General features: G+C 39.6%; 1 protein-coding gene across 9 annotated transcripts in view; it reads right to left on the minus strand.

Moving 5' to 3' along the window:
- Nucleotides 1–215: 215 nt before the first annotated feature.
- The window catches only part of NEBL (nebulette), a 355,587-nt gene continuing 332,452 nt past the window's right edge, over nt 216–23,350 (minus strand). For 8 of the 9 annotated variants that reach the window (XM_029953726.1, XM_029953719.1, XM_029953722.1 and 5 more), the window contains 2 exons: nt 7,335–7,441; nt 216–5,544 (listed from right to left, as the gene is read on the minus strand). In XM_029953726.1, the coding sequence (XP_029809586.1) occupies nt 5,368–5,544; nt 7,335–7,441 (284 nt within the window). In that variant the 3' untranslated portion in view covers nt 216–5,367. Of the gene's footprint in view, nt 5,545–7,334; nt 7,442–13,846; nt 13,927–23,350 lie in introns of those variants that run through there. The other variant, XM_029953725.1, reaches the window with a different exon arrangement.

Here is a 23,350-nt window from a genome sequence, read left to right on the forward strand (position 1 = left end):
TATAAACTCAGATACTGAGCTTGAAAAAGCCTAAAAGTGTTATCATTTAAAACTACATTTATCTGGGGGAGGAAGCCACAGTTTGAACGACTCTCTAGTGATGGTAGACACCTACGATGTGACTGCATGTACGTTGTCGCGGTAAACCTCATTCCCAGGGTGGTATCAACGACCCAAGCACCAAGAGACCAATTGAGACCCAAGAAGTAGAACCATTTTGTTATATCTTGCATTTATTTAAGCAAACCGAACGTGTAGAGATAGGAAATTAAAGCGTTATAATGTTTTACAAATACAGAAAGAAGACACAGAATAATAATACCCTGAAGAGAGTGCATCCGAACACAGTTGTATCACAAGAGAACACTTGCAGTGACCACATTGAAGCCATGGCTGACACATCCATCCGGCATTCTTGTTCTGACATCGTTCAAGTAGATTTAATAGATAAATCAGCAATTTGCTTTTAAACAAATAATAATACTAATGATTCTAGTAGCCTTGAAGGGTTTGTGAGTGACTGTACTTACTATACATACATGATGCTAGGCTTAATGCGTTATTTCAGTGCCGTTGTACATTATGCAGGGGGAGATAATGTCTTATTACACAATTACTGTGACATCCACTAAAATGTGAACTAGTTTGCATAGGTAAATCCTTTGGGCAGCACGATGTTGCTCTAGTCCACCAAGGCTTAAAGATTCACAGTGTAGAGGAAAAAAACATGAATTAAAGCATTTCTACTAAAATATATTTTAATAGCTGGTGTTAATTTGCATAACAAAAGCCAAATTATATGAATAACATTGTATCATTCTATAAGCCCCTTTATTTCAGAAACATTGCTTCCATCAAAACTGTCTGCTGTCAAAGTTAGTACAATCTTGCAAACTAATCATCGACCACAATTCCACATTTTTGAAGCAAACAGAAGCCAAACGGCACGTTGGTTTACTTTTATATTCTTATCATAGGTCAAAGGCCAACTTGTCCACACCACGCCTGCAACAGGTCTGGTGCTGCTTCTAAACGCTCAGCCATTCATTGTACGGACACTGAAGAAATGGGACTGTGATGCGGTTTTCTCTTTACCTTCAAAGCAAATCATTCTTAACAGCAACTGGATTACAAAGAAGTGTGTACTATGCAAACCGGATACCATGTAGCAAACACAAAAAGCATATGGAATTCCATGAGTATACTGAAATAGTAGGGACAGCTGGGGAGAAATCTGCCCTGGGGATCCTTCCGGGCTTGTGGACTCCAGCAGTCCAAGCATCGTGAAATGATGGCCACACGATCACCATACAATGTCCTGATTTTCTGTTTTATTTTTTTTCATTAACAGTTAACAGTTGCCTGGAAAAGATCCTAAGGGGCATGGAATACTTCAGAAAGAGACTTTCATTTTAGCATTCTTAACTGACTTTCCATTGCTTCTCATTTAACTGAAGTTTTCTACCCTCCGAGTCTCCTCACCCAGAACACGCACACTCTAGCCACTTTTAGATTATCAGAAGCAAATAGCTAAGATATAATGACATTTATGAAGTGAATCTCATCTTGCGCAATGAATTCAGCCTCATAACGTAATTCTTCTATTTTACAATAGGTATTTTAAGTCTCAGGCCTGAAGTTAATGTGTATGCATCCTGACTATATATATAAATCCACATAGAACCTTTCAGAAATAAATGGGAAAAGTCAGCATTTTCTAAAGTTCTAAACCTTTAAAAGTAAAATACAATCGGCTATCACCTTCCATATCTGTCAGGAGCATCTCACTTCCCCACCACAAAAATACCAGTCATGTATAATAAAATATTACTATAGAATAGACAGAAGTTTGCTTGCTTGCTTGGTTTTCTTTCCAAGACCACACTGGATAAACAAGGGTAATCAAAAAGGCACCTTTTTAAAATATATCTATATTATAATTTTGGTATAAATTACATCCACTTTATATGGGGGATGTGTTCCTAAAGGATCACACACGTTTTCTTTATCTTGTCATTAAAAACATTTCACTGGACATGGACACACCTGAAAAAGAGATGCATGCACCTCTTGAACTTCTCTGTTTGAGAAAAGTCTGATTCCCACCCTCCCGGAGCATCATCAAGGCAGACGGGGGCAAGGACAAGGGAAGAAAGACTGCAGTAAACCTCCCAACACCGCATCTCCATCATCTTTGAACAAAGAACCAAGTGGCAAGAGAGGGGCCGGTCCAACCCCATTCACGTTCACACAAGGTGCCCGGAGAAATTGTGCTTGCAAACTCCTGTGTGGTCTCTGGAGGTGGGGGCAGCCTGAGGACAGGCAGGGACTGTGCAGGGACCTGATAACCTGATAACGTATTTCAAACTGGGCTACACCGCAGATGTGTAAACAAGGACAAGAAGACGTGAAGCATTCGTTTTGCCACAGGTGAGAAAGAAAGCCTCCCCAGAGAATGAGAATTAGTAAAAAAAAACACTTGCTACACAAACTTACAACCGAGGTCCTCTATCCCATTGGCTCTGCTTTACTCAAGGGAGATCTGATCCATAGAGTTGTGTTTGGGGAACCTTACACATGTATCAAACTGCTCCTTTGTGCTTTTATCAGGATTGAGAACGCATCAGATTCAGAAAATCAAGTGCGTGCTCCCTGTGCTTAGGCATTTCACAGTCTCCTTTAACTTGATTTTTAAAAGATGGATTTTTTTCAACCCTTCTTTCGCCACCAGCTTTATGTATGAGATACGGGCCGCCAAACAGAAGGGGGGAGGCGCATGCAACGTGTAACCCTTGTTCGAGAGTGTAGTTTTGAAAAATGATCTGTAAAAATAGCACTTTGGTATCATACATATATGTTTCCTATATTTCTGCTGAGATGCTCAATATCCTGACAAGCGTCAGCAACAGTGACATTATCAAGTTACAGTGTCGGGAGCGTGTGACCTCTCGTTCTCCCTCAGTCTTTATTGTAGAGGAACTTGGTCTTTAGTTAATTTCTAAGCAGGCCTCGATTCCCAGAGGCTGGAAACAGAAATATCCCGCTATACAAACGTTAAGGGAAGCTTCCAATTTTAGGAGAATGATTCCCCTCATAATTATTGACTTCTACATTCCATGAATCTGATTTTGAAATTAGTGGATGAGAAAGGCAGCGGAACATCGGGCTGCTGCTTCCTGGCACTTTTACCAATTACAAGCATCATTTCAAGTCTACTGCCATTGAGCTTTCGTGTAAATGTGCCATTTCTCAAAAATTGCACCCACCCGACATTTAGTCTGCAGATCTAATCAACAACTACTCTTTCTCAAAATCACAAAAAAGTGGTCTGTCTGGGTGAAACATAAGTAAATCTAGCAAGTGTCTTGCCCTCCTCGGTTTTGATGCACAGAAATTTTTGCAAGAATGGTGCAATTTCAGCTTGTGGGTCTGTGTACAAGACAGGAATGGGGTCAATGTAATCATGATGGCCATTTTGATAATAGAAAACTCAGTCCAGTTGGTTCTGTAGGAATCTGTAAAAACCCCTCAAAAAGACTCTCTAAGTTTTTAGCCAAAATTTCTCCCTTTTCTTTTTCTGTGAATGTCTTATAGATGCCACTGAGTGTAACAAAGCTTTATTTGCTTTTTTAGCTAGATTGAATGAAACTATAGATTTTCAAAGGTATGCGCTAACCTTTCAGAAAGTATAAATGAATTAGCATTTGTTTTTGGACTCCTAAACACTTCAAAAAAAAAAGGTACTTTACAGGATACTGTGTTAATTTCTTTGCATATATTATAGAAGTGAGATATCCCAAGATCCATACATTTCATCACATTTTTGTAACTACATCACAACTACAGAGTCAGGCCCTCCAAAAATGCTACCCTGCTGCATGTCTGAACCCATCAGAAAAACAGAGTCGCTGATGGGTGTTCATGTCTCCAGTGATCTTGACTGTTGACCACAGACAAACCTTCGTGAGCCACCAACAAGGGCTGTAACGTGGCTGTGAATTCAGGAAGAGACTGCAAGGTCTCTCATTTGAAATTCAAGACAGGACAACAGTTGCTTTCGTTAGTGAACAATCTTGTTGGGCCTATACCTAAAATCTCTGCTGGCATTTTCATTTCACTCCCTTCGAAAAGAAAAACCAGAAGAAAGCAGAAAGAAAGTCTTTTCATTAAGCACTTCGGTGGCTAGATTTCCATTCCCAGATCTGAATATTGGTTTCCAAAATAGGAGACCAGATCGTCTCTGTGCGGAGCGGGGGACATTTTGCTCACTCGTCTCTAGTACATTTCATTGTCACCGGCTCCTATTCGGTTTTCTTTACTTTTCAACCAACAGCGGCATTAAGTTAATGAAAGTTGCTCAGAAAACACCTAAATCACTTATTTGCTAGAGGAGACATCTATTTCCTAAAAGTGTGACTCCTTCAAAACTAGAGTGCAGGGCAGTAGGAGGATCTCAAGCAACTTTTCAAAAGATGTTTTTCTGATGAGCTGGCGGCTAGAGGAAGGGGCCAGTAGGTTTTCAGCCAGTTTTTGCTTTCATAACAGGGATGGGCAGGGCAGCTGCCTATGTTACAGAAACTCGAACCTACGTGACATGCAACAGAGTAGAAGCTACTAGGGAAATAATAGAGATGACCTTAAACTTTGCCCTTTGCAGACAGAGTAGCTGTGACGTCATTTGGTCCTGACATTCTGTGGGGTCAAGTGTAGACTTGGGCCCACAGAATGTAAATAGAGAGAAGGATATCGCTTGGTACACATGAGAAATAAATAGACCCCAGTCAGCCTAGGGAGCAAGGAAATGTCTTTGTTCGGTAGAAGTTTCTAGGTCCCTAAGGCCACCAGTCGGTATAATTTCAACCAAACTGTCATTCTGCCACTGCTTACGTGTATTACATTAGGCAATTTTCACTTGAATTGGAAATTCCCTAATGACTCAAGAGCGAACTGGGTTTTAAATTATTGGCTGTATTACTGAATTAAGAGAATTGGCTTCTGGTAACTCCAAAGTGACAGCTAGGAAGTCTCAGAGACTCGTTACATTTAAGGGACACTCAACATCTCTATTAAAGTCTACAAAAATACATTTCCCAGAAGTGTTTGAAAGCCAATCAAAGGAAACCATTAACGCAATTAGCAGCACCAGGGTCTCCAGACCTACAGATTTTGTGTACAGGAATTCCTGAAAATGCTGCTGTTTTCAGCCCAGAAGTCATTCCCTCTTCCTGGTACCTGCATGGCTAATTGTCAAAGTGGAGAGAGATTATTGTAAAATCATTGCCAAGTTGTCTTAAAAGTATCTTCTATCCTTTAAAAAGATTAGGTCTAGTATACATTAGAATAAAGCTCAAAGACAAGGGGAGATAATTAATTAACAAACTCGATGTAATTCGCTGGGAGCATCCCCGTTTTCCCAGTTCTCTGCACCGTGCCGTACATCCAGCCGTCATCGATGGGCTGCACATTGACGATGTAGTCGCCGTCCCTGAAGGAGACTTCATCTTCATCCTGGGCGCTGTAATCGTACATGGCTCGGTAGGTCCTCTGAGAAAGGAACGAGTGGATGGATATGAGATAGTAAAGGCCACAAATGCCAATCACAGCAAGCCAGCCCACATGCGGTAAAGTAACTATTAGGAATGTTCCCAAGTGTATTTACTTCCGGAGATCTGCAAACCCGAGCCTAGCATCTGTCCCAGCTGTGTCCATCTCCAGTTTACCAGTCTAGCGAAAAGGGTAATGTTCGTGGGCCCAGAATGGTAATAGAGAAAGCCGCTAGCTACAATAACCAGCCCATCAAAAAGGTAAGCTTTGAAGCAGTAACCCGAACTTCCCCCAACTTCAGATGGCCCAGGGACCTTCAGTCATGGAGATTCTCCCCTATTCCACATTCTTCAGAGGATAACTGTCCTAGTGGCAGACAGACTCACATCAGAGCCATGTCACTGTCACTGCCCCCCCTCCCAACACACACCAGGGAGAGGAAATACATTTTTCTTAAACAGATACAAAGAATTTTTGTTTCCTCTTAAAAACATAGAAATAAAAGAAAAACACATAATACACTTGTTTTGTAGGTTTTTGAATCACGGCAATACGCATAACATAATGAGGAAATTTTTCACTTCCTAACTTCAAACTATATTACAAAGCTATGGTAATCAAAACACTGGTATCAGCATAAACACACAGATCAATGGAACAGAACAGGGACCCCAGAAATAAACCCATGCTTATAAGGTCAGTTATGATGAAGGGGCTAAGAATACACAATGAGAAAGGACGCTCTCTTCAAAATAAGTGGTGCTGGGAAAAGTGGACACCAACATGTAAAAGAGTGAAACTGGACCACTTTCTTACACCACATACAAAAATTAACCCAAAGACATTAAAGACTTGAATGTTAAACCTAAAAGCATAAAACTCTTAGAGAAAAAAAAAAAACATAGGCAGTAAACTTTTTGACATTGGTCTTGGAAATGATTATTTGGATTTGATACGAAAAGCAAAAATAACCATGCGGACCACATCAAACTAAAAAGCTCCTACACAGCAAAGGAAAATGGGAGAAGATCTTTGCACATCATGTGTCTGACAAGTGCTTTGTACCCAGAATATAAATTGAGTTTTATCATATTTGTTTTCATCAAAGACCAAGAATTTAGTTATGAATATTGAGAAATCTCAAAATTCAGTGAATTCATGGACTGAGGAAATTGGCTGACACACAGAGAAGTTCAGAGCTCTTAAAGTCTACTTCCAACTGCTGAGAAGGACCACTTGTTTCTGAGTTCCAACGCGAAGACTACTATGTCTGGAGCTTGGAGAAACCACTTCAGCACAAGATGCCATCCGACTAGATGGCCTTAAGCACTGCTTCCTAACTTCACATTTAATGAAGGAATCGGTAAATACTTCAAGGTTTCCAATAGAAGGTTTCAAAAACATATGTTGGCCATGTCATTTGGGTTTTAGTGGCCATATGGATTACTGTCAAAACCGACTGGTCAATGTGACCTGGTATTTGTTCTTTCTAGACCTGAATGAAGGTCACAGTTGGCTAATGCCAATCATGAGGTCACAATCAGGATATCGTTCGGGTACAGTCTTTCTATGTTTTATTGGTCACATGTTTTCACATCATGCTTTCCTTTCTCAGTGATTTACCTCTGTAAGTCTCTCAGTTTCTTCGAAAGGTACAAAGAGCAAGGTCAGCATTTACCCTTTATGTGAAAATGGGCAATACTCAACGCAACTCTATTCCATATGTATTTATATTCTGGAGACAAAACAGGAAGAGCAGGGAAGAACAAACATGTCAAACTGATACTTACTAGATTTGGTGAGTGCTGCATTGACCTCATGGATGACAGGCTGGTCTGGTGCATGTACCCATAGCCTTGAGAATGGCTTTGCTGATAGGCTCCGGGGAGAACAGGAGCTGCATGTTAAACACACATACAGATGCTTCAAAGCAAGTCTCAAAATATCCCTCCCAGGCCCTCAAGCGACTGCATGCTCTGTCTAGAATCTTCTGAAACAAAATGTCATGTCCAGTGTCGTGTGAAATCTGAGTAGTGATGTTATAAGTGATCTCTAGATTAGTATACATTTTGGCAGTTAAGAACATACAGAGGGAATCAGTTTAACACAGTGAAAATATGTTAGAAATAGTTGTATTACTCCACGGCAGATGCTCTGTTCAAACAACATGAATACAAAACAAAAATTTCCCATAACCTTTTAACAAAATCTCATTTTTACTGAGCTATGTAATCCCCTTAGACAGTTACCAAAATAAAACATGAGAAATGTTGGGGGCGCCTGGGTGGCTCAGTCAGTTGAACGTCTGACTTCAGCTCAGGTCATGATCTCGCAGTTCAGGAGTTCAAGCCCCGCATCAGGCTTACTGCTGTCAGCACAGAGCCAGCTTGGATCTTCTGCCCCCCTCTCTCTGTGCCCCCTCCCACTCTCTCTGTCTCTCGCAAAATAAATAAACTTGGAAAAAAATTTTAAATAAGAAATTTTTAAAAAATTAATCGGATTGGCAAACCAGTCATAGAGTATAAATATTTTCACAGAATACTTATATAGTAGATGCTTTCAACATTTAAAGACATACAACTGAGGATAACTTTACAAATATGGTAAATACAGCATATGGTTAGCAACATAGGTTTGTTTAGCAGTTAAGAATGAGTCTATAGCCCTAAAAGAAAACTAAGAATACACAAATTCGCCATTTAATTTTGCCTGTAAGTCAAGACTAAATAAGTTAGCTGAATATGTTACAAAGCCTAACAAATCAAACTGTGTAAAGAATTTCATAAACATCCTTCTACATCAAAACAAAAAAAACGCAAAAGAAAAGAAAATAGTAATATTCACTTACGTTTGCTATTCTCACCACTAATTAGGACATTCAAGACTTTAATTCCTGTTTTGAAAAATACTGAATTCTAAAGAAACCAACAGAGAAACTAGATAATACCCCACAAACTAGGTGAAGGTGTATGCTTGAGTGTGTGTTTCTAAGTATATTTAATATTTAGAAGCATGGGGCTGGCTATAAATAAGAGTATTTTTGTAGCATGCCCTTCATTGCATCTTGAATATGATACATTAGTAAGACTTATAGATGTGCTATAAAAATCCATAATAGGTTGCCATTTTTGTTCAATCAGGTTGAGTATGTAAAGTAATTATCTTAAGTTGATTGATTTATGACAGTTTTTATAATAAAAGAACAAAGATATAATTCTTGGGTACTATGAATAATTAATATTTTATAAGTGGCATGTTCAATCTAATGATATATGAGAACATCAAATTTTAAAGAAGTTTAATCATCAGAAAATTATGTCATTAATGTGTTCTCCAGATAATGATGATATTAGGTTGAATGGGAATTTTTAGAAGTTCTTGAATTAATTCATATTATAATGTTGCAAACAGATCATGTTTATTTAATGTCTAGATGTGGCATCAAAGAGAAACTGCCAAGACCTTTACTTGGATTGTAGTACATTCTAAAGTTAGCAAAGCATTAAATATCAAATACTTGAGAACACAGCACTTTTTAACATTATCAGCTCAGTTTACATATTTAATGTCAAGAAGAAACCAGGAACATTGTCAAAATTCACTCATGAAGAAAAATAATGAAATCCCTAAAAATATCTACGTCCACTTAATTAGCTGAAAAGAGTCTTTTCCGTATGTTGGAGGCATTGACCGTTCATTTTTTCACTCCCTCAATACTCAGCAAATATTGATTGAGTGAGTTAGTGTGTGCACAGGGCTTACTTACATGGCCTGTCACTTAGTAAGCCTCCATAAATTTTAACGACTATCATTGTCCACTATGTTCAAGGCCTGTCAGGCATAAAAGGAGAGGAGTGACAAAAACAATTGCTCTCCTAAAGCAATAGTGACCCTGGACATCGGCCCTTTGCCCAGCTGAAGACATAGCTCAGAATACTTAGGGCATTTCTCGTTAAATACAGAAGTCAAGGACATCAACTGTGCCCCCAGACTGCCAGCCCTGAACTGGTTTTTAGCCATTTAAATAAGTCAGCGATTATAAATGATTATTTTAATCTACTTGCAAATTCTAAAGGTTATATTAAAAAATTCTCTAAACTTACTTAAAATTAAAAGAAAATAAACTCTTAATCCTTTGTTACACTATCAAGTTGACCTTCACCTTCTGATGTACAGTTAAGCAAAACCATCTTAGAATATGTGGGTGGAAAACCATTAAGAAAAGACAATGATGAAAAATATTTTTAAACATGCTATCTTGTATGCTGTAATGTGTTTATGTTTATATAATCTGTGTGTCAGAATGCCAGGACTGACAATTCAGGAATGTCGCTGAACAGTGTTCTCTAATTTTGGCTTTTAATAACCAAGTAGATTCATGCCTGTTCAACTGCTCAAATCTGACCTTCAAAGAGAACATGTAGCTACTGTCAAATATAGCAAGAGAAGAAAGTAATGTATTTGCCCTAAATCTGTGTGGGTTGGAGAGAACAGGGGAGAGTTTGGAAAAAGGAACCTAGGGGTAAATATAATCTATCTTGCTCTTACAGTTTCTCCTCATGCCTGTATCGATTATTTCCATTTCCCTCTCCAGCTGCATTACTTAATGCAAGTTCCTTCAGGGCTATCAAACTTTGTTATCTATCTTATACCTGATATAATAAAAGAGTTTTTAGGAAGCTCCTATTAGAGCTATGGAAGACATAACTGAAAGCCCAGAGGAATCAACTTACTAGAAGTAAATGCCAATTTAAAAAGAAACACAGACATTGCTTTTTTTATTGTTTTGCTACATGATTTCTTTTTTACGTCGTGTAGGTAAAATAAGCAATAGGAAATTTAAAACAATGGCTTTGGAAATTTGGTTTATTAAGAATTTGGGTGAAAGATAGCTAGTCTGTGCGTGTATAACATTTCTTCCATGAAAATATGGAACTCATTTTTTTTTTAAAAAAGGCTTTGCGAAAGCAAGATATTAGGCTAATTTTGCAACAATCATGACTTCCTATCAGAGAAAAACATATCGTGTCCTCTTCCTTCAATTAGTGGTCAGATTCCATCAGCACTGATACAGATGGATAATGGCGAAGGTACCATGATGGTCTTCCAACATAAGAGTCTTGAAGTTGAAGAGTATTTTATTACAGTGGCATAAAAGTCATAAAACAATAGTTCCATTATCCTAAGGCAACAACAAAACATATAAGTGTGACTCAATTTTCATTTCACACTGGTAAGATTTATTGACCAGAGGTCTGGAAGCTGGCTCAAGCTCTAAGGATTTCAGGTTCCATTTGGAATGTTTCATCATATTTATAAAACCAAAATCTCTCCTCTTGTGCACAATAAAGTGCTTCCACAAACAGCCAATACTAATATTTTCTATTTAATGTTTCTCCTTACAATGGAAGGAGACAAAACCACGATAAAGAAGTGAGTAGACATGAAGGTCATAAAACAGAAGGTGAAAATGGAAGAGGAAACGTTGTTTGGAAGCGTTGCAAATCTGAAGCTGGAAAAATAAGGAAATATGTGTAAACATGCACAGAAGAGTAAGTGATCCAAAGATACACACCCATAATAAAAGGAGAAAAATACTCAAAGAGAGGCCAGCCCATGGGGGGGAGGCCCATGGAGTAGGTAAAAAAGAGGAGGAGGATAATGAAAGTACCTTTGGCGTGCATGGTGCCATGTCGTTGTCGGAAAAAGTCTCAAATATAGCTATCATTCCCACTTCACGAAATAAAACACAGAGGCTGGGAGATGAAGCAGGAAGGCAGCAGAACAATGGTTTCTGCGTAGTAACACCACAGCAAAGGTCTGATGCCGTGAAAGACGAGGTAGAGATTTAGAAAGCCTTACAATGACAAGAGCGTAAAAGTAGATGGCCAAACTCCACATGCAAAAAGTAGAGCCTTATTGATGTCTTAGTCCATCGGGGTTGGTATAAAAAAAAAAAAAAAATACCAGAGACTGCATGGCTTAAACAACAAATGGTATTTCTCACTGTCCTGGAGATTAGTAAGGCCAAGATCCAGATGCTGGCAGATTCAGCGTCTGATGAGGACCTATTCCTTGGTGCATAGATAGACTGCTTGCTTTGGTGGAGTCCTCAAATGGCAGAGGGGCTGAGGGAGCTCTCTGGGGCACTAAGCCCACCCTCATGACCTGGGCATCTCCCAAAGGCCATACTTCCTACCACCATCATATTGAGGGTTAGGATTTGGACATGTGAATCGGGGAGGGACACAAGCATTCGGTCTATAGCAACTGGCTAACTGTAGACATAACACACACAAAAAACATAATTTCTCATAGGCTTCCTTGTTCTAAAAAATTCAGAATAAAGAGAAAATCACCTTTCAAAAGCTTTGCAATAAAGAATACAGGATACAGTGACATTACTGTCATATTTTCTTAACAGTTGATGATAGTTTTATCACCTACTATGTGTTAAAGAACTTAATGAATTGTGGGGTGTTTTTGTTTTTAGAACAAAGAATCTTGATTTAGACAATCACACGGGGGTTGCTAAAATGAATGATGACTGTAAATGAGAAAGCATGAAGATATTTCTGTTTTTCAAGTAAATATTAAACGATGAGCCAGACCCTCATTAGATTTCATCTAGGCCATGAGCAAGGCTGTTGAGCTAATTGGTGATTTAAAAAAAAAAAAAAGGCCCATAATGTGGACCTTTTTGCTCAAGTAGCTTTTCCAGGCGCTATTGAGGGTGTCCATTCAGAGCCCCATTTCTTCCTGGCACCTGATTCTCTCCACAAGCCCCAAGCAAGTGCTAAATCCACAACATTTATGCAGAACCCAGCACAAGATGCTTTTTTTTAATCTGACAGAATTCTGAGCACTATAGAAACTTCTTTTCCATCCCCGCAGAAGACAGAAACAAGCCAGATTGCCTCCAGGTTTTAGTTTGTTGGTTTTTAATTATAAGCTTCGAATAGACAAGTACCTAAGAAACAGGCTTGCTGCATGATAAACTATGAATCAACAGACTTTAGCATCAAAATGAGATAACCTACAATTGAGTTAAAATCACCAAGTTTTAAAGGCATGCATAATCTTCACTGGGATACAAAACAAGTGCTCAAACTTTGGAGATCCTATGTATCACCAAATAACTGATCCCCCCGCATATGGAATTCTCCTGGGATCTTTTCAAAACCATGTTATGCCCAGGCCCCCAGACCATCAGCTATCTATCAGCATTCTCCCCACCCGACACAAATTTAGAGGCTTATGTGACCCTGTGTATGCTATTCCTGAATTCCCCCTCTCCCCCTGAAACAGACAGAATATTTGTGTTGCCTGCTTCCAAAATTCATATGCTGAAATCCAAACCCCCAAAGTGATGTTCTTGAGAGATAGGGACTTGGGGAGGTGACCAAGGACATTGGAACAGAGCCTCGCATGCCCCTCAATGGCATTTGTGCCCCTCAAGAGAGGCCAGAGAGCTAGCTAGCTCTCCTTCCATCAGATGGGGATACAAGAAGACACCAGTCTGCAACCTCGGGAAAGGGTCCTCACTAGACTCCACTGCGCTGGCTCCCTGATCTCAGAGGCCCACCTCCAGAACCGGGAGAAATAGATCTCCGTTGTTTGTAAGCTATCTGGTCTACGGTGTTCCGTGACAGCAGCAGGAACAGGCTAAAACACACATCTCCCCCTCCATGACTTGTTCATATTTGTGGAGGCCAGTGTTTAACCACAGACTCGAGAAGCACCAGACTGTCAGAAGAAATCTTAGTAAGCGGAAGCTCCCTGTAGAAGAATCCAGCCGCTCTAGGAAGGCACGCACCGGGAGGCACCACCCAGGACAACCCAATGGGCACCCACCCCACTTCCGCGAGACTGACCAGAACAGGACCTGTTATTGCCTCAGAGAAAAAGGGGCCAAAAATGTCTTTACAAATTCAAAAGTTATCCCTTAAGCCAGTGCTGGGTTCCTAAAAAATTTTCCTTCTAGACTCTGATATCATCTTTGTTTTCATTTTCTATGCTCAGATAAATGTTATTACTATAAGGTATTGCAAACCCCCTTTAAGACAATACAATACATGTGAACACATTTAATCAACTAGGTATGTGTCCCTGTGACACTTCACGGGGGAAGATGTAACACAGGACTTTGCTTTCCAAGGAATATACAATATGAATACACTAAAAATGCTTATAAATTAGAGGACTAATTCGGTTTGCTCAGGACTCTCCCAGTTGTAGCAAAGAAAGTCCTGCTCCCCAGGAACCCCCTTGGTCTCAGTCCAGTTGGGGTCCCACTACTTACAACATGCCGAGCCATGTTTCAGCTGGTGAAATCGTCACCCTCTTACAGACGGCAAAATGCCCATTTTCCAGATGAAGAATCTGAAGGTTAAAGAGGTTCAGTAACTTGGTAAAAAATATCAGGGCCACATGGAGCTGGTATGTAAATGTCAACAGTCTGACCTAGAACCCTCCAGTCTACAGTCTGACTTTACCACACCAAAATAATATGGACAAAATGACAAGACAGCATAAGATCAATGTGCAAATGAGCCTTGTGGAATCAGAAATGTGAAAGAGAGCGAAGAGGGCGCTGTGGTCTGGAGAGCACAGAACCTTCCAGCACCAAGGGCTCTGCATGAAGTGGGAAGAGTCTGCAGTAGACCACTCACTCCTGCGGGTGGGGCGAAGTGCAGGGAGAGAGAGGGAAAGGCGACTGAAAGGAGGTTTCATCGTGGGGAGTTGAGCAAGTCAGCTTTGTTAGGCTCACAAAGGTCACTATGGCTAGCACTGATTTCTCTGTGGTGAATTCAGGGGTATCAACTCCACAGGAAGTTTAAGTGAATGTGGTTGATGAGGGGATCCTAGTACATCTCTGGAAGAATTTATAGTGAGAATAATTCACTCACTTTTGGAAAAACCAGCTCAAATCACAGAGAATAGCATCCCTTCGGAAGCCATGGCTTTCAGATTTCTTTTAAGGGTCATTTTGGCATCTGATAAGTCTCTGAAGTGTGTGTGTGTGTGTGTGTGTGAGAGAGAGAGAGAGAGAGAGAGAGAGAGCGAGAGAGAGAGAGAGAGAGAGAGAGAGAGTATCTGTGTTCAAGCCACATCTCCTAATAAGACTTCAGTCACTCTCCCACTGAGCAAGGAAAACCCCCATCATGATGCCACCTGACAATTTTCAAAATCCTCCTGGCGGACAGTGCCGGCAAAATGTTACTTCCCCAAATCAGCATCAGGATGGCAACAAGAGCTACAGTCATGGTAAGAATTTGGTTGCACATATAATTAAGTCCAGAAGACGGCTTAACCATTTCTTCTCAAAATTTAAATAATAGATTTATAATGTTGCTCTAGTCAAATATAAGTTGGCTTTTAAAGATTCCTAATTACCTATTAACCACAAAAGAAAACATCCAGGTTATGTACTTTTCTTTTTTTTTTTAATGTTTATTTATTTTTGAGAGAAAGAAAGAGAGCATGAGCAGGGGAAGGGCAGAGAGAGAGAGGGAGACACAGAATCAGAAGCAGGCTCCAGGCTCTGAGCTGTCAGCGCAGAGCCTGATGTGGGGCTCAAACTCACAAACTGTGAGATCATGACCTGAGCCTAAGTCGAATGCTTAACTGACTGAGCCACTCAGGCGCCCTGGTTATGTACTTTTTAGCACTATGCATATATACATTACATCTGACCATTTCATTTTTATATTTGGCTTAGTTGCCCCAAATAAGAATCTCTAATATATTGTTTTGAGGCTCTGCAGTTCCTAAATATTGAGAAAAGGGGACCTGGGGTGGCTCAATTGGTGAAGTGTCCAACTTTGGCTCAGGTCATGCTCTCTCTCATGGCTCCTGAGTTCAAGCCCTGCATTGGGCTCTGTGCCGATGGCTCAGAACCTGGAGTCTGCTTCCAATTCTGTCTCGGTCTCTCTCTGCCCCACTCCTGCTCATGCTCTCCCTCTCTCTCTCTCTCTCTCTCAAAATAAATAAACATTTAAAAAATTACTAAATATTGAAAAAAGAAACACAAAATGAGTCATTTAAAAAAAATTATCAGCCAGGTAAACTTAGTCTCACAAGCCAGGAAATGCAGTACATTTTGATTTCAATGCTAACTGGTTTTCTCTTAAAAAAATAAGTCTGTGAATCTTCTCTGGCAGGACAGAACCAAGACATACTGTGTTTTGAACAGAACTAGAGAGATTTAGAGCTAAGAATATCTGCAATTTTGCTTCCAAATAATCTAACAAGTTTACTCTTACATTCAGATTTTAATATCAACTTGTGTGTTTTTTCTCAGATTTGTTTCTCATTTTTAGCTGTCTAATCCAGGATAAACTCCCCAACTTGTAACTGTAACACAAACCACACATATAAGCAGGGTTGTCACTGAGGGAAAAGGAAATAATTTCTGCCCAAATTACAGTCTTTAAAAATGCTCTCATGACACAAGATCAATAAGGTATGTGTCTGTGTCTATGTACACATACGCATACTGTATCTCAAAACAAAACAAAAAAGAAAAGAAAGGAATTCACAGTTTGGATATATAACTATAGATAGAATTTTCTGATAAGAAATACTTAATTTGGGGCAGCCCTTTGATAAGATGAAATCAATGAAGGCTTTAAGGATAGCAGGGACACAGGACTCTTTCCATTTAGGTAAACCAGAGCACTGAATCTGGCTTTCGACACCAGTTATGCCGTGACTGAAAAGTCAGTTCATGGCAAATCCCAATTTTCCTCAATGAATACTACCATCAATCTTGTGTAGGTCAATCTCATCTAGAAAGATTCACTGCTCAAGTACAATGAAAGAAATTCTAATTGTGCCATGGTAGATGATATTCTATAAATACGTATTGGATAAGTATACATAACATATTGTTAAAGACTTAAAAACAGACTATGCATTTGGTTTATTCTTGCACTAAGCAATTCAAATACTGACCCTTGGGAAATATCATCCATCCACAGATAGTTCCCAAATACAGTTTTATATTAGACACCCTTAGTGACAAGCCACACTAAATATCATACATAGACACATCTCAGGATTGATAACACTTCTGAATGAGTACATATATTTTTTTCAACCGATAGGCATATATAATACTAAATCATTGTGTCCCTGACATGATTGGAAGATAGAGAAATGTGGGGAAATGAACATAATGGATTGTCTGGGCCTTCTGGAGCCCAAGTGAACTTGAGTTTAAGGTAAGCAGCTGGAGCTGAAGAAAGAGGCAGGTACCAAGAGTCACGGTCAAGTAGGGAGATGGGGAATAGGCCACTGGAATCAAAGGCATGCAATTTGAAAGATATTTAGACAGGATCTAAGTAAGAGTCTGACAGACTAGTAAACAAGTTCAGTACACAAAGGTCAGGTATATGGTGTATGATAAAGATCCAAAACCAGAATGTCTGAAAAACTGTGGCATGGGCAGAACATTTTTGGACTAAGATTAAGCAAGAAGGAGTAGGGAACCTGGCCACAAGAGAGGAAGTGCGGACAACAGTGAGCTTGGGCAACAGGAGGTCATGACCAAGCAAAAGACACAGACTCAGTACAATGTCACCCAACTGCATCACCCATGGAAATTTTAAGTAGTTCCTGTAAAAAGTCAGGATCCAATCCCCATGAGCCTGGGGCGGGAGGATGTGGGGCACCTGGATGAAACAGGAAGTCGGGGCTGGAAAGGAAATGCATGACTACAAAGGTAACATTGTGACTGTTTTGTCTCTAAGACAGATATGTAAATATGTATATGTACTCAGTCTGTTGTCCAACTTAGATGTCAGATTTGGGCCATAAAAAGCAAAAACTACTATTTCCATTTTCATTGCCAATGTTCAACAACATGAAAAACCCATTCTGCCCTTTCCATGTACATCACTTCACAATTTACAAAGCTCTCCCAAAGTTTCCTCATTTGACACATGTGCTGTGGCCACATTTATCTCCTCCCCGATGATCAAACCTTCTCTCTTCCCCCCAGTCAACTCAGCTTCGCAGGAAATACATTTCTAATGTTTTATTGTTTGCTACTTTCAGCGTCAGATGTTTCTCCTTCATCCACATATGGAAACCTTTGATTTAATTTTGGCAAATCAATGAAAGACACATGTGCATCTTGGAACAACTGTTATTCATTAGTATCTGATCCCTTTCCCAACTTCACACTCAGAAGAGGAAACTTAGGACGCTGCTTTCATTCCCAGTCTATTGATATGAGGAATAGGAGTTTCTCTAAGGACTTCAAATTCGATCAGAATCCTGAACCTTTTTCTTGGGGCTGCAATCAAACAAACTGGAAGTTTCTAACAGTTTACAATGTGTGCTTTTCTGTAGGCTGGAAGGCTACATACAATCATGTAGTAGCAACAGGAGAATTTTACATTATAAAGGACTCATTTATTTTCCTATAGATTAGTTTCATCACGGAAATTTATCTCAGAAATTGACCACAGAAGTAGCTCAGCCATCAACTCTTTCCATCTTCCTGCACTTAAATGAAGACACGAAAACATCATTGTTTGACAAATATTGCACACTTCTCAAATTCAGATTGGAAACAGCTCTCAAATACAGTAGGTAAATAATACAACTGAAATTTTCTTGGTGAAGGTATTTTCTTTACAGAAGTCAGGTTAAAAAAGAGCTGGATTTTTTCAGGGGATTAGAGTTGCCCATCAGTAATCAGAAATCAGAAGTAGTGGCTTCAACAGAAATACTGACACATTTATTTTACACCAAGACAAAGAGTTCAAAATCAAGTTTGTACTTCCTTGTAAGTTGTTTTGGTTTTCTAATTTTAAGATGACGCTCACCATTAAACACCAGTAATGCTGTATTTATTTGGGGCAGCATGCTACCCATATATCATAAACGTAAATCTGTAATGGGCGAAGAGAAGCAACAGAGAAACAAATGCAGAGACTGAGCAAAGGATTGTGACACTATGGATACTGTTCCTATTAAAGGAGATTTGGAAACATTGCTGGTTGGGTGCGTATCCATCGCTTTCAAAATATACTAATAGTTTAGTATTGTGCCTGCATTTACTATTTCTGTTCTCAATTTATTGGTCAATTTAACTTTTAATGATGGCTATTGTCCTTTGGAACTAAGGGTGCATTCTGTGGTTTCCGCTGTGTCTAGGACAGCGACTACTTGTCATTGCACTTTGTCTCCTTTTGTACCATTTATGCATCAAACATTCACGGTTCTGCATTATGTGCAGGAAGCAAAGCTCCATGGCACCTTCATTCTCTGCCACCATGGAGTTCATGATCAAACAATAAACTAGAACACACTGATACAGAAGCAATACAAGGTATGAATTTCAGAATTCCCACTTTAGTAGGTCCTTACAAAGGACAGTTGTCACAAGTGAAATAAAACATTGAACTGAGAAGTCTTTATATGAGAAGAGAAGTGTTAATGTGGGAATAATTTACTGATTTCTTGGATACAAAAGGTCACTAGCTGACTCAGGCTTTGTAATAAACATAGGTTACAATGTTATGATCCAGCGATACATCTTACATGATGGCTTTAAAAAGAAAACAACATAACAAGGGTTATAATTACACTGTTACCCTCAGCCAAATCAGCTCTAATTAGATCCAATAAATTAACGACTAATACCAAGGTTTAGTGATATAGCACATGTAGCAAAGCTGTTTCTTTGTATTTCAGATCAAACTTTAATTTGAATGTATTTATGTATCAACAATATCTAGTGTCTGTTTTCTTGGGACATTTTTAGATGCTAGTCATAAAATAGAGAACAAAGGGGCAGAATGATTCTGTTCTAATAGAGTTTATATTCTGGGGGAGACATGATTAGTTAATACATAATTGGATATAGTATCAGTAAAAAGAGTGATAGACGCATACCCAGAAATGAAATTGCTGGATCCTATAGTAATCCTGTTTTTAATTTTTTGAGGAACCTCCATACTGTTTTCCACGGTGGCTATATCATTCTACATTCCCACCAACAAAGTATAAGGGTTCCAATTACTCCACATCCTCCTCAACATTTATCTTTTTTTGCTTGAGTTTGTTTTTTGTTTTTTGGGTTTTTTTTTTTTTTTGAAAATAGCCATTCTAACAGATAGAACATCATATCTCATTGTGATTTTGATCTGCATTTCCCTGATCTGGAAGAGATATCTGTGGCTCCTGGCTCACTTGGCACTATTCACAAGAGCCAAGAAATGAATATAGCCCAAACGACCATTAACAGATGAATGGATAAGGAAAATGATACATACATACAATGGAATATCATTTAGTCTTAAAAAAGAGACATCCTACCATTTGTGACAACATGAATGAACCCAGAGGACACTATACTCAGTGAAATAAGCCAATAATAGGACAAATACTGCATGATTCTACTTATATGAGGTGTCTAAAATAGCCAAATTCATAAAGCAGAGAATAGAATGGGTAGTTGCCAAGGGCAGAGAGAGGGGAAAATGGGAAATTGTTTCTCACAGAGTATAATGCTTCTGAGATCCGCTGCACAACATAGTACCTCTAGATAACAACACTGTATTGTGCACTTGAAAAGATGCTAAGAAGATAGTTCTCATGTTAAGTGCTCTATCACTCACACACACACACACACACACACACACACACACACACACACACACGAAACCAAACATACACACACCCACAAGAACACAAGGAAATTTTTAGAGATGCCGAATATGTTTAGTATCTTGATTGTGGTGATGGTACCATGGGTATATGCATGTGTCCAAACTCATCAAAATTTTGATATGAAATACCTGCAAGTTTTATCAATAAAGCTTAAAAAAAGTTACAGAGAAAAATAAAGCAGGGTAAAGGGGTAGAGAGTTATGGGTGTACATGGATTGAGAGCTTTCCAGGTAGAGTGGTCAAGGAAAGCATTTCTGATGAGTTGACATTTAATCAGAGAATTGAACCAAGGGAGGCAAGCCACAAAGCACCTGGGAGTGTTCCAAGCAAAGGGACCAGTGATTGCAAAGAGCCCACAGTTAGAGGATGCCTAGTGCCAGGAGGTCTGTGTGGCAGTAGCAGACAGTTCGGTAGAAAAAGAAACTGGAGACATGATCAAGTACCAGACCATGCAAACCCTGTAGTCTATGGATCTTAGGTTTTAGTGGAAGTGTGACTGGAGCTATTGAAAAATTCTGAGCAAGCATGTATATGATCTGCTTCAGGTTTTTACAGGATCACTGGCCACTGGGCAGAGGTCAGCTCAAAGGGAAGCAAAAGTGGAATTACAAAGACCAGAAACCTATTTTGGAGATCTCAAGGAGTTGGGATGGGATTTGCTCAGGGTGCACTGGAAATGGCAAGGAGGGGATAGATTTGGGACAGATCTGTAGTAAAAGACGCCAAGAGGTTTACAGATGGATTGAATGTGAAACGTGAGAGGAAGAAAGGTAATAAGGATGTCACAGGTTTTGTTGGCCTACTGTTGTGAATGACTGTGTCATCAGCTGAGATGGTGAACAAGGACAAGGACAGATGTTTGCTTGTTTGTTTGGGAAGATAAGAAATAAGACACTGGTCTTATTTCAAGACATAAGACTTGAAATGCCTAGTAAGCATCCAGCAGTGGGCTATTTTGTCTGGAGTCTGGAAGTTGTGAGAGTAGGAAGATGCTATGATTTTGGAGGTTCTGCTCTTCTACATCAATGATGAATGTCAACAATAAGAGACATTGTGACATCCAAAATAAAAGTCCACAGTGCTGTCTCTACACCATGAGGCCCTCTACGAGACTGCAAAGAAGGCCTTCTGGTCATGGGATGCCCCGAGAAGTCAGTTCTCTTGTAGGATCTAAATCATCCAATGCAGATTAGATTCTTAGACAAGCTCTTAGAGTGGATTAACCTCCAAGTCATTGCCTGTCAGTCTAGGGAACTGGTCCTCCACACAGCCTCCAGAAATCCTGCGGGACAGAGCCCACGGAGAGTGCCCAGAAATGACACTCAGTTGCCACCATGTCTCTGAAAAGGCTGTGGCTTGGCTCCTCACACTCTGGTCTGGTCTTCAACCTATTTCCTGGACACACAGCCCCTGGACTTAGGTTGTGCCAGAGCACACCAAGTTTCCAATATGCTCATATGCTACGTTTTGGCCAAAAAGACTCCTTCCCCGTGTCCCCACCTGGCTAATTCCAACTCTCTGTGTCACTCCATCACAATGCTTTTCTGGGCACAATGGCTTAATGCATCTGGCACTCCCACCCGAATATGAGTTATCCGAGGATAACAACTAAACCTTTCATTTTTCTGTTTCTAGCATCTCACACATATGGGAGATAAATGTTTGGTGGAAAAACAGATGGAGTTATGGGTGCCTTGAAAACATCCATAAGTTTAGGACAATCAGTTCCCTAATTGGTGCATTCCCCTCTTGGTATGCCTACAGACAATCTACTGAGAGTTCCAGAATGTACAGAAGTATCTCTAGCAAGAGGGCACAGGACGTGGGCTGGAATGCTTTACTAAGCACAGCCCAGTGGGGCGGTCACAGAATTCAGAAGCTTGTTCTCCATCAGTTAAGGCAGGACGAGATCATCCCAGTAAGATGCCTTCACAACAAAACTGAAAAAGTTCACAAGGTTGGGAAACCAAAAGTGTCCATTTTAAGAGGTGCCTCTGTCTTTCCTTCCCAGTCGCCCCTCCATCCCCTTGTACACTCCAGAGGGAAACAGAAACACATAAAACACCTGAAGCAAAATGAACACAAGTTCAAACTGAGAATGGTAAACATGGGGCACAACTGCAAACACATAAAAATACTAGCAGCACAGAACCCTGTGAGTTAGGGAAAACCAAAGAAAGACAAAGCAAGTACCAGAAGGCAAATACGGGTTGCAGACAAGTGAACTGAAGAGGAACACAAAGATCAAAGACAGCCCCACAGTGAAATGAGCAGAAAACATCAGAAGTCTTTCCAACTCAAGGAACGGTGTGTCAAATGAAAATGAGTTAACCTAATCTGATACTAAAAGGCAATAAAGATAATCTCAAATAATACTATTCGAGAATCAAAACAAAATTAGATCAAATTTAAAGAAAAGTCTCCTTTACTGAATCAAAGTAACATGGTAGAGATGTAAAATGAAAATCCTTTGGTAACTTAATACCTTGGAAAGTAGATTGAAAAGTAAGAAAGCTCAAAATAATCACATAAGAAAATGAAAATATTCAGCAATCAAAGCATGATAGGAAAATACCATGAGAAACACATCACAAAAACAATGATAAAAACTTAAAGAAGGCTTCTATGTTAATGCTCATGAAAACCAAATGTGAATGAGGAAAACATGTAGCTTTTGGCTCAAGGAAATAAGCTGACTATTTAACCCTTTGTCCTAATAATCAGAATTTCCTCTGACTCCTAAGAAGAACCCTAAAATGATGACTTTCACAACTGCCCAGCTACTTAATTCGCAAAGTAGAACAGATCACTTTTAGAATAGAAACGTATTCTTATATACAGGAAAGAAAGGGTAAAAAAAAAAAGTATTTAAATTTATGGCACTGAGCTTAGGAAATGTAAAATATCTTTGGGAGCCTCTTGTTCTATATCCTTCTTATTACAGAGGTAGACCTTGCCTACTAACTAAAACATTAGATGACCTCCAGAGACCTCAGTTCAAGTAGGAGAGAGCCAGGGTGAAGTTCAAAGTCTCTTCCTGCGGGACAGAGCTGTGGCCACTACAGCCCAGCATGGTCACACACACCCCCTCCACAACAGGGAGATAACCCAATATCAAAGG

This window comes from Suricata suricatta, chromosome 10, assembly GCF_006229205.1.
Source record: "Suricata suricatta isolate VVHF042 chromosome 10, meerkat_22Aug2017_6uvM2_HiC, whole genome shotgun sequence".
Lineage (NCBI taxonomy): Eukaryota > Metazoa > Chordata > Mammalia > Carnivora > Herpestidae > Suricata > Suricata suricatta.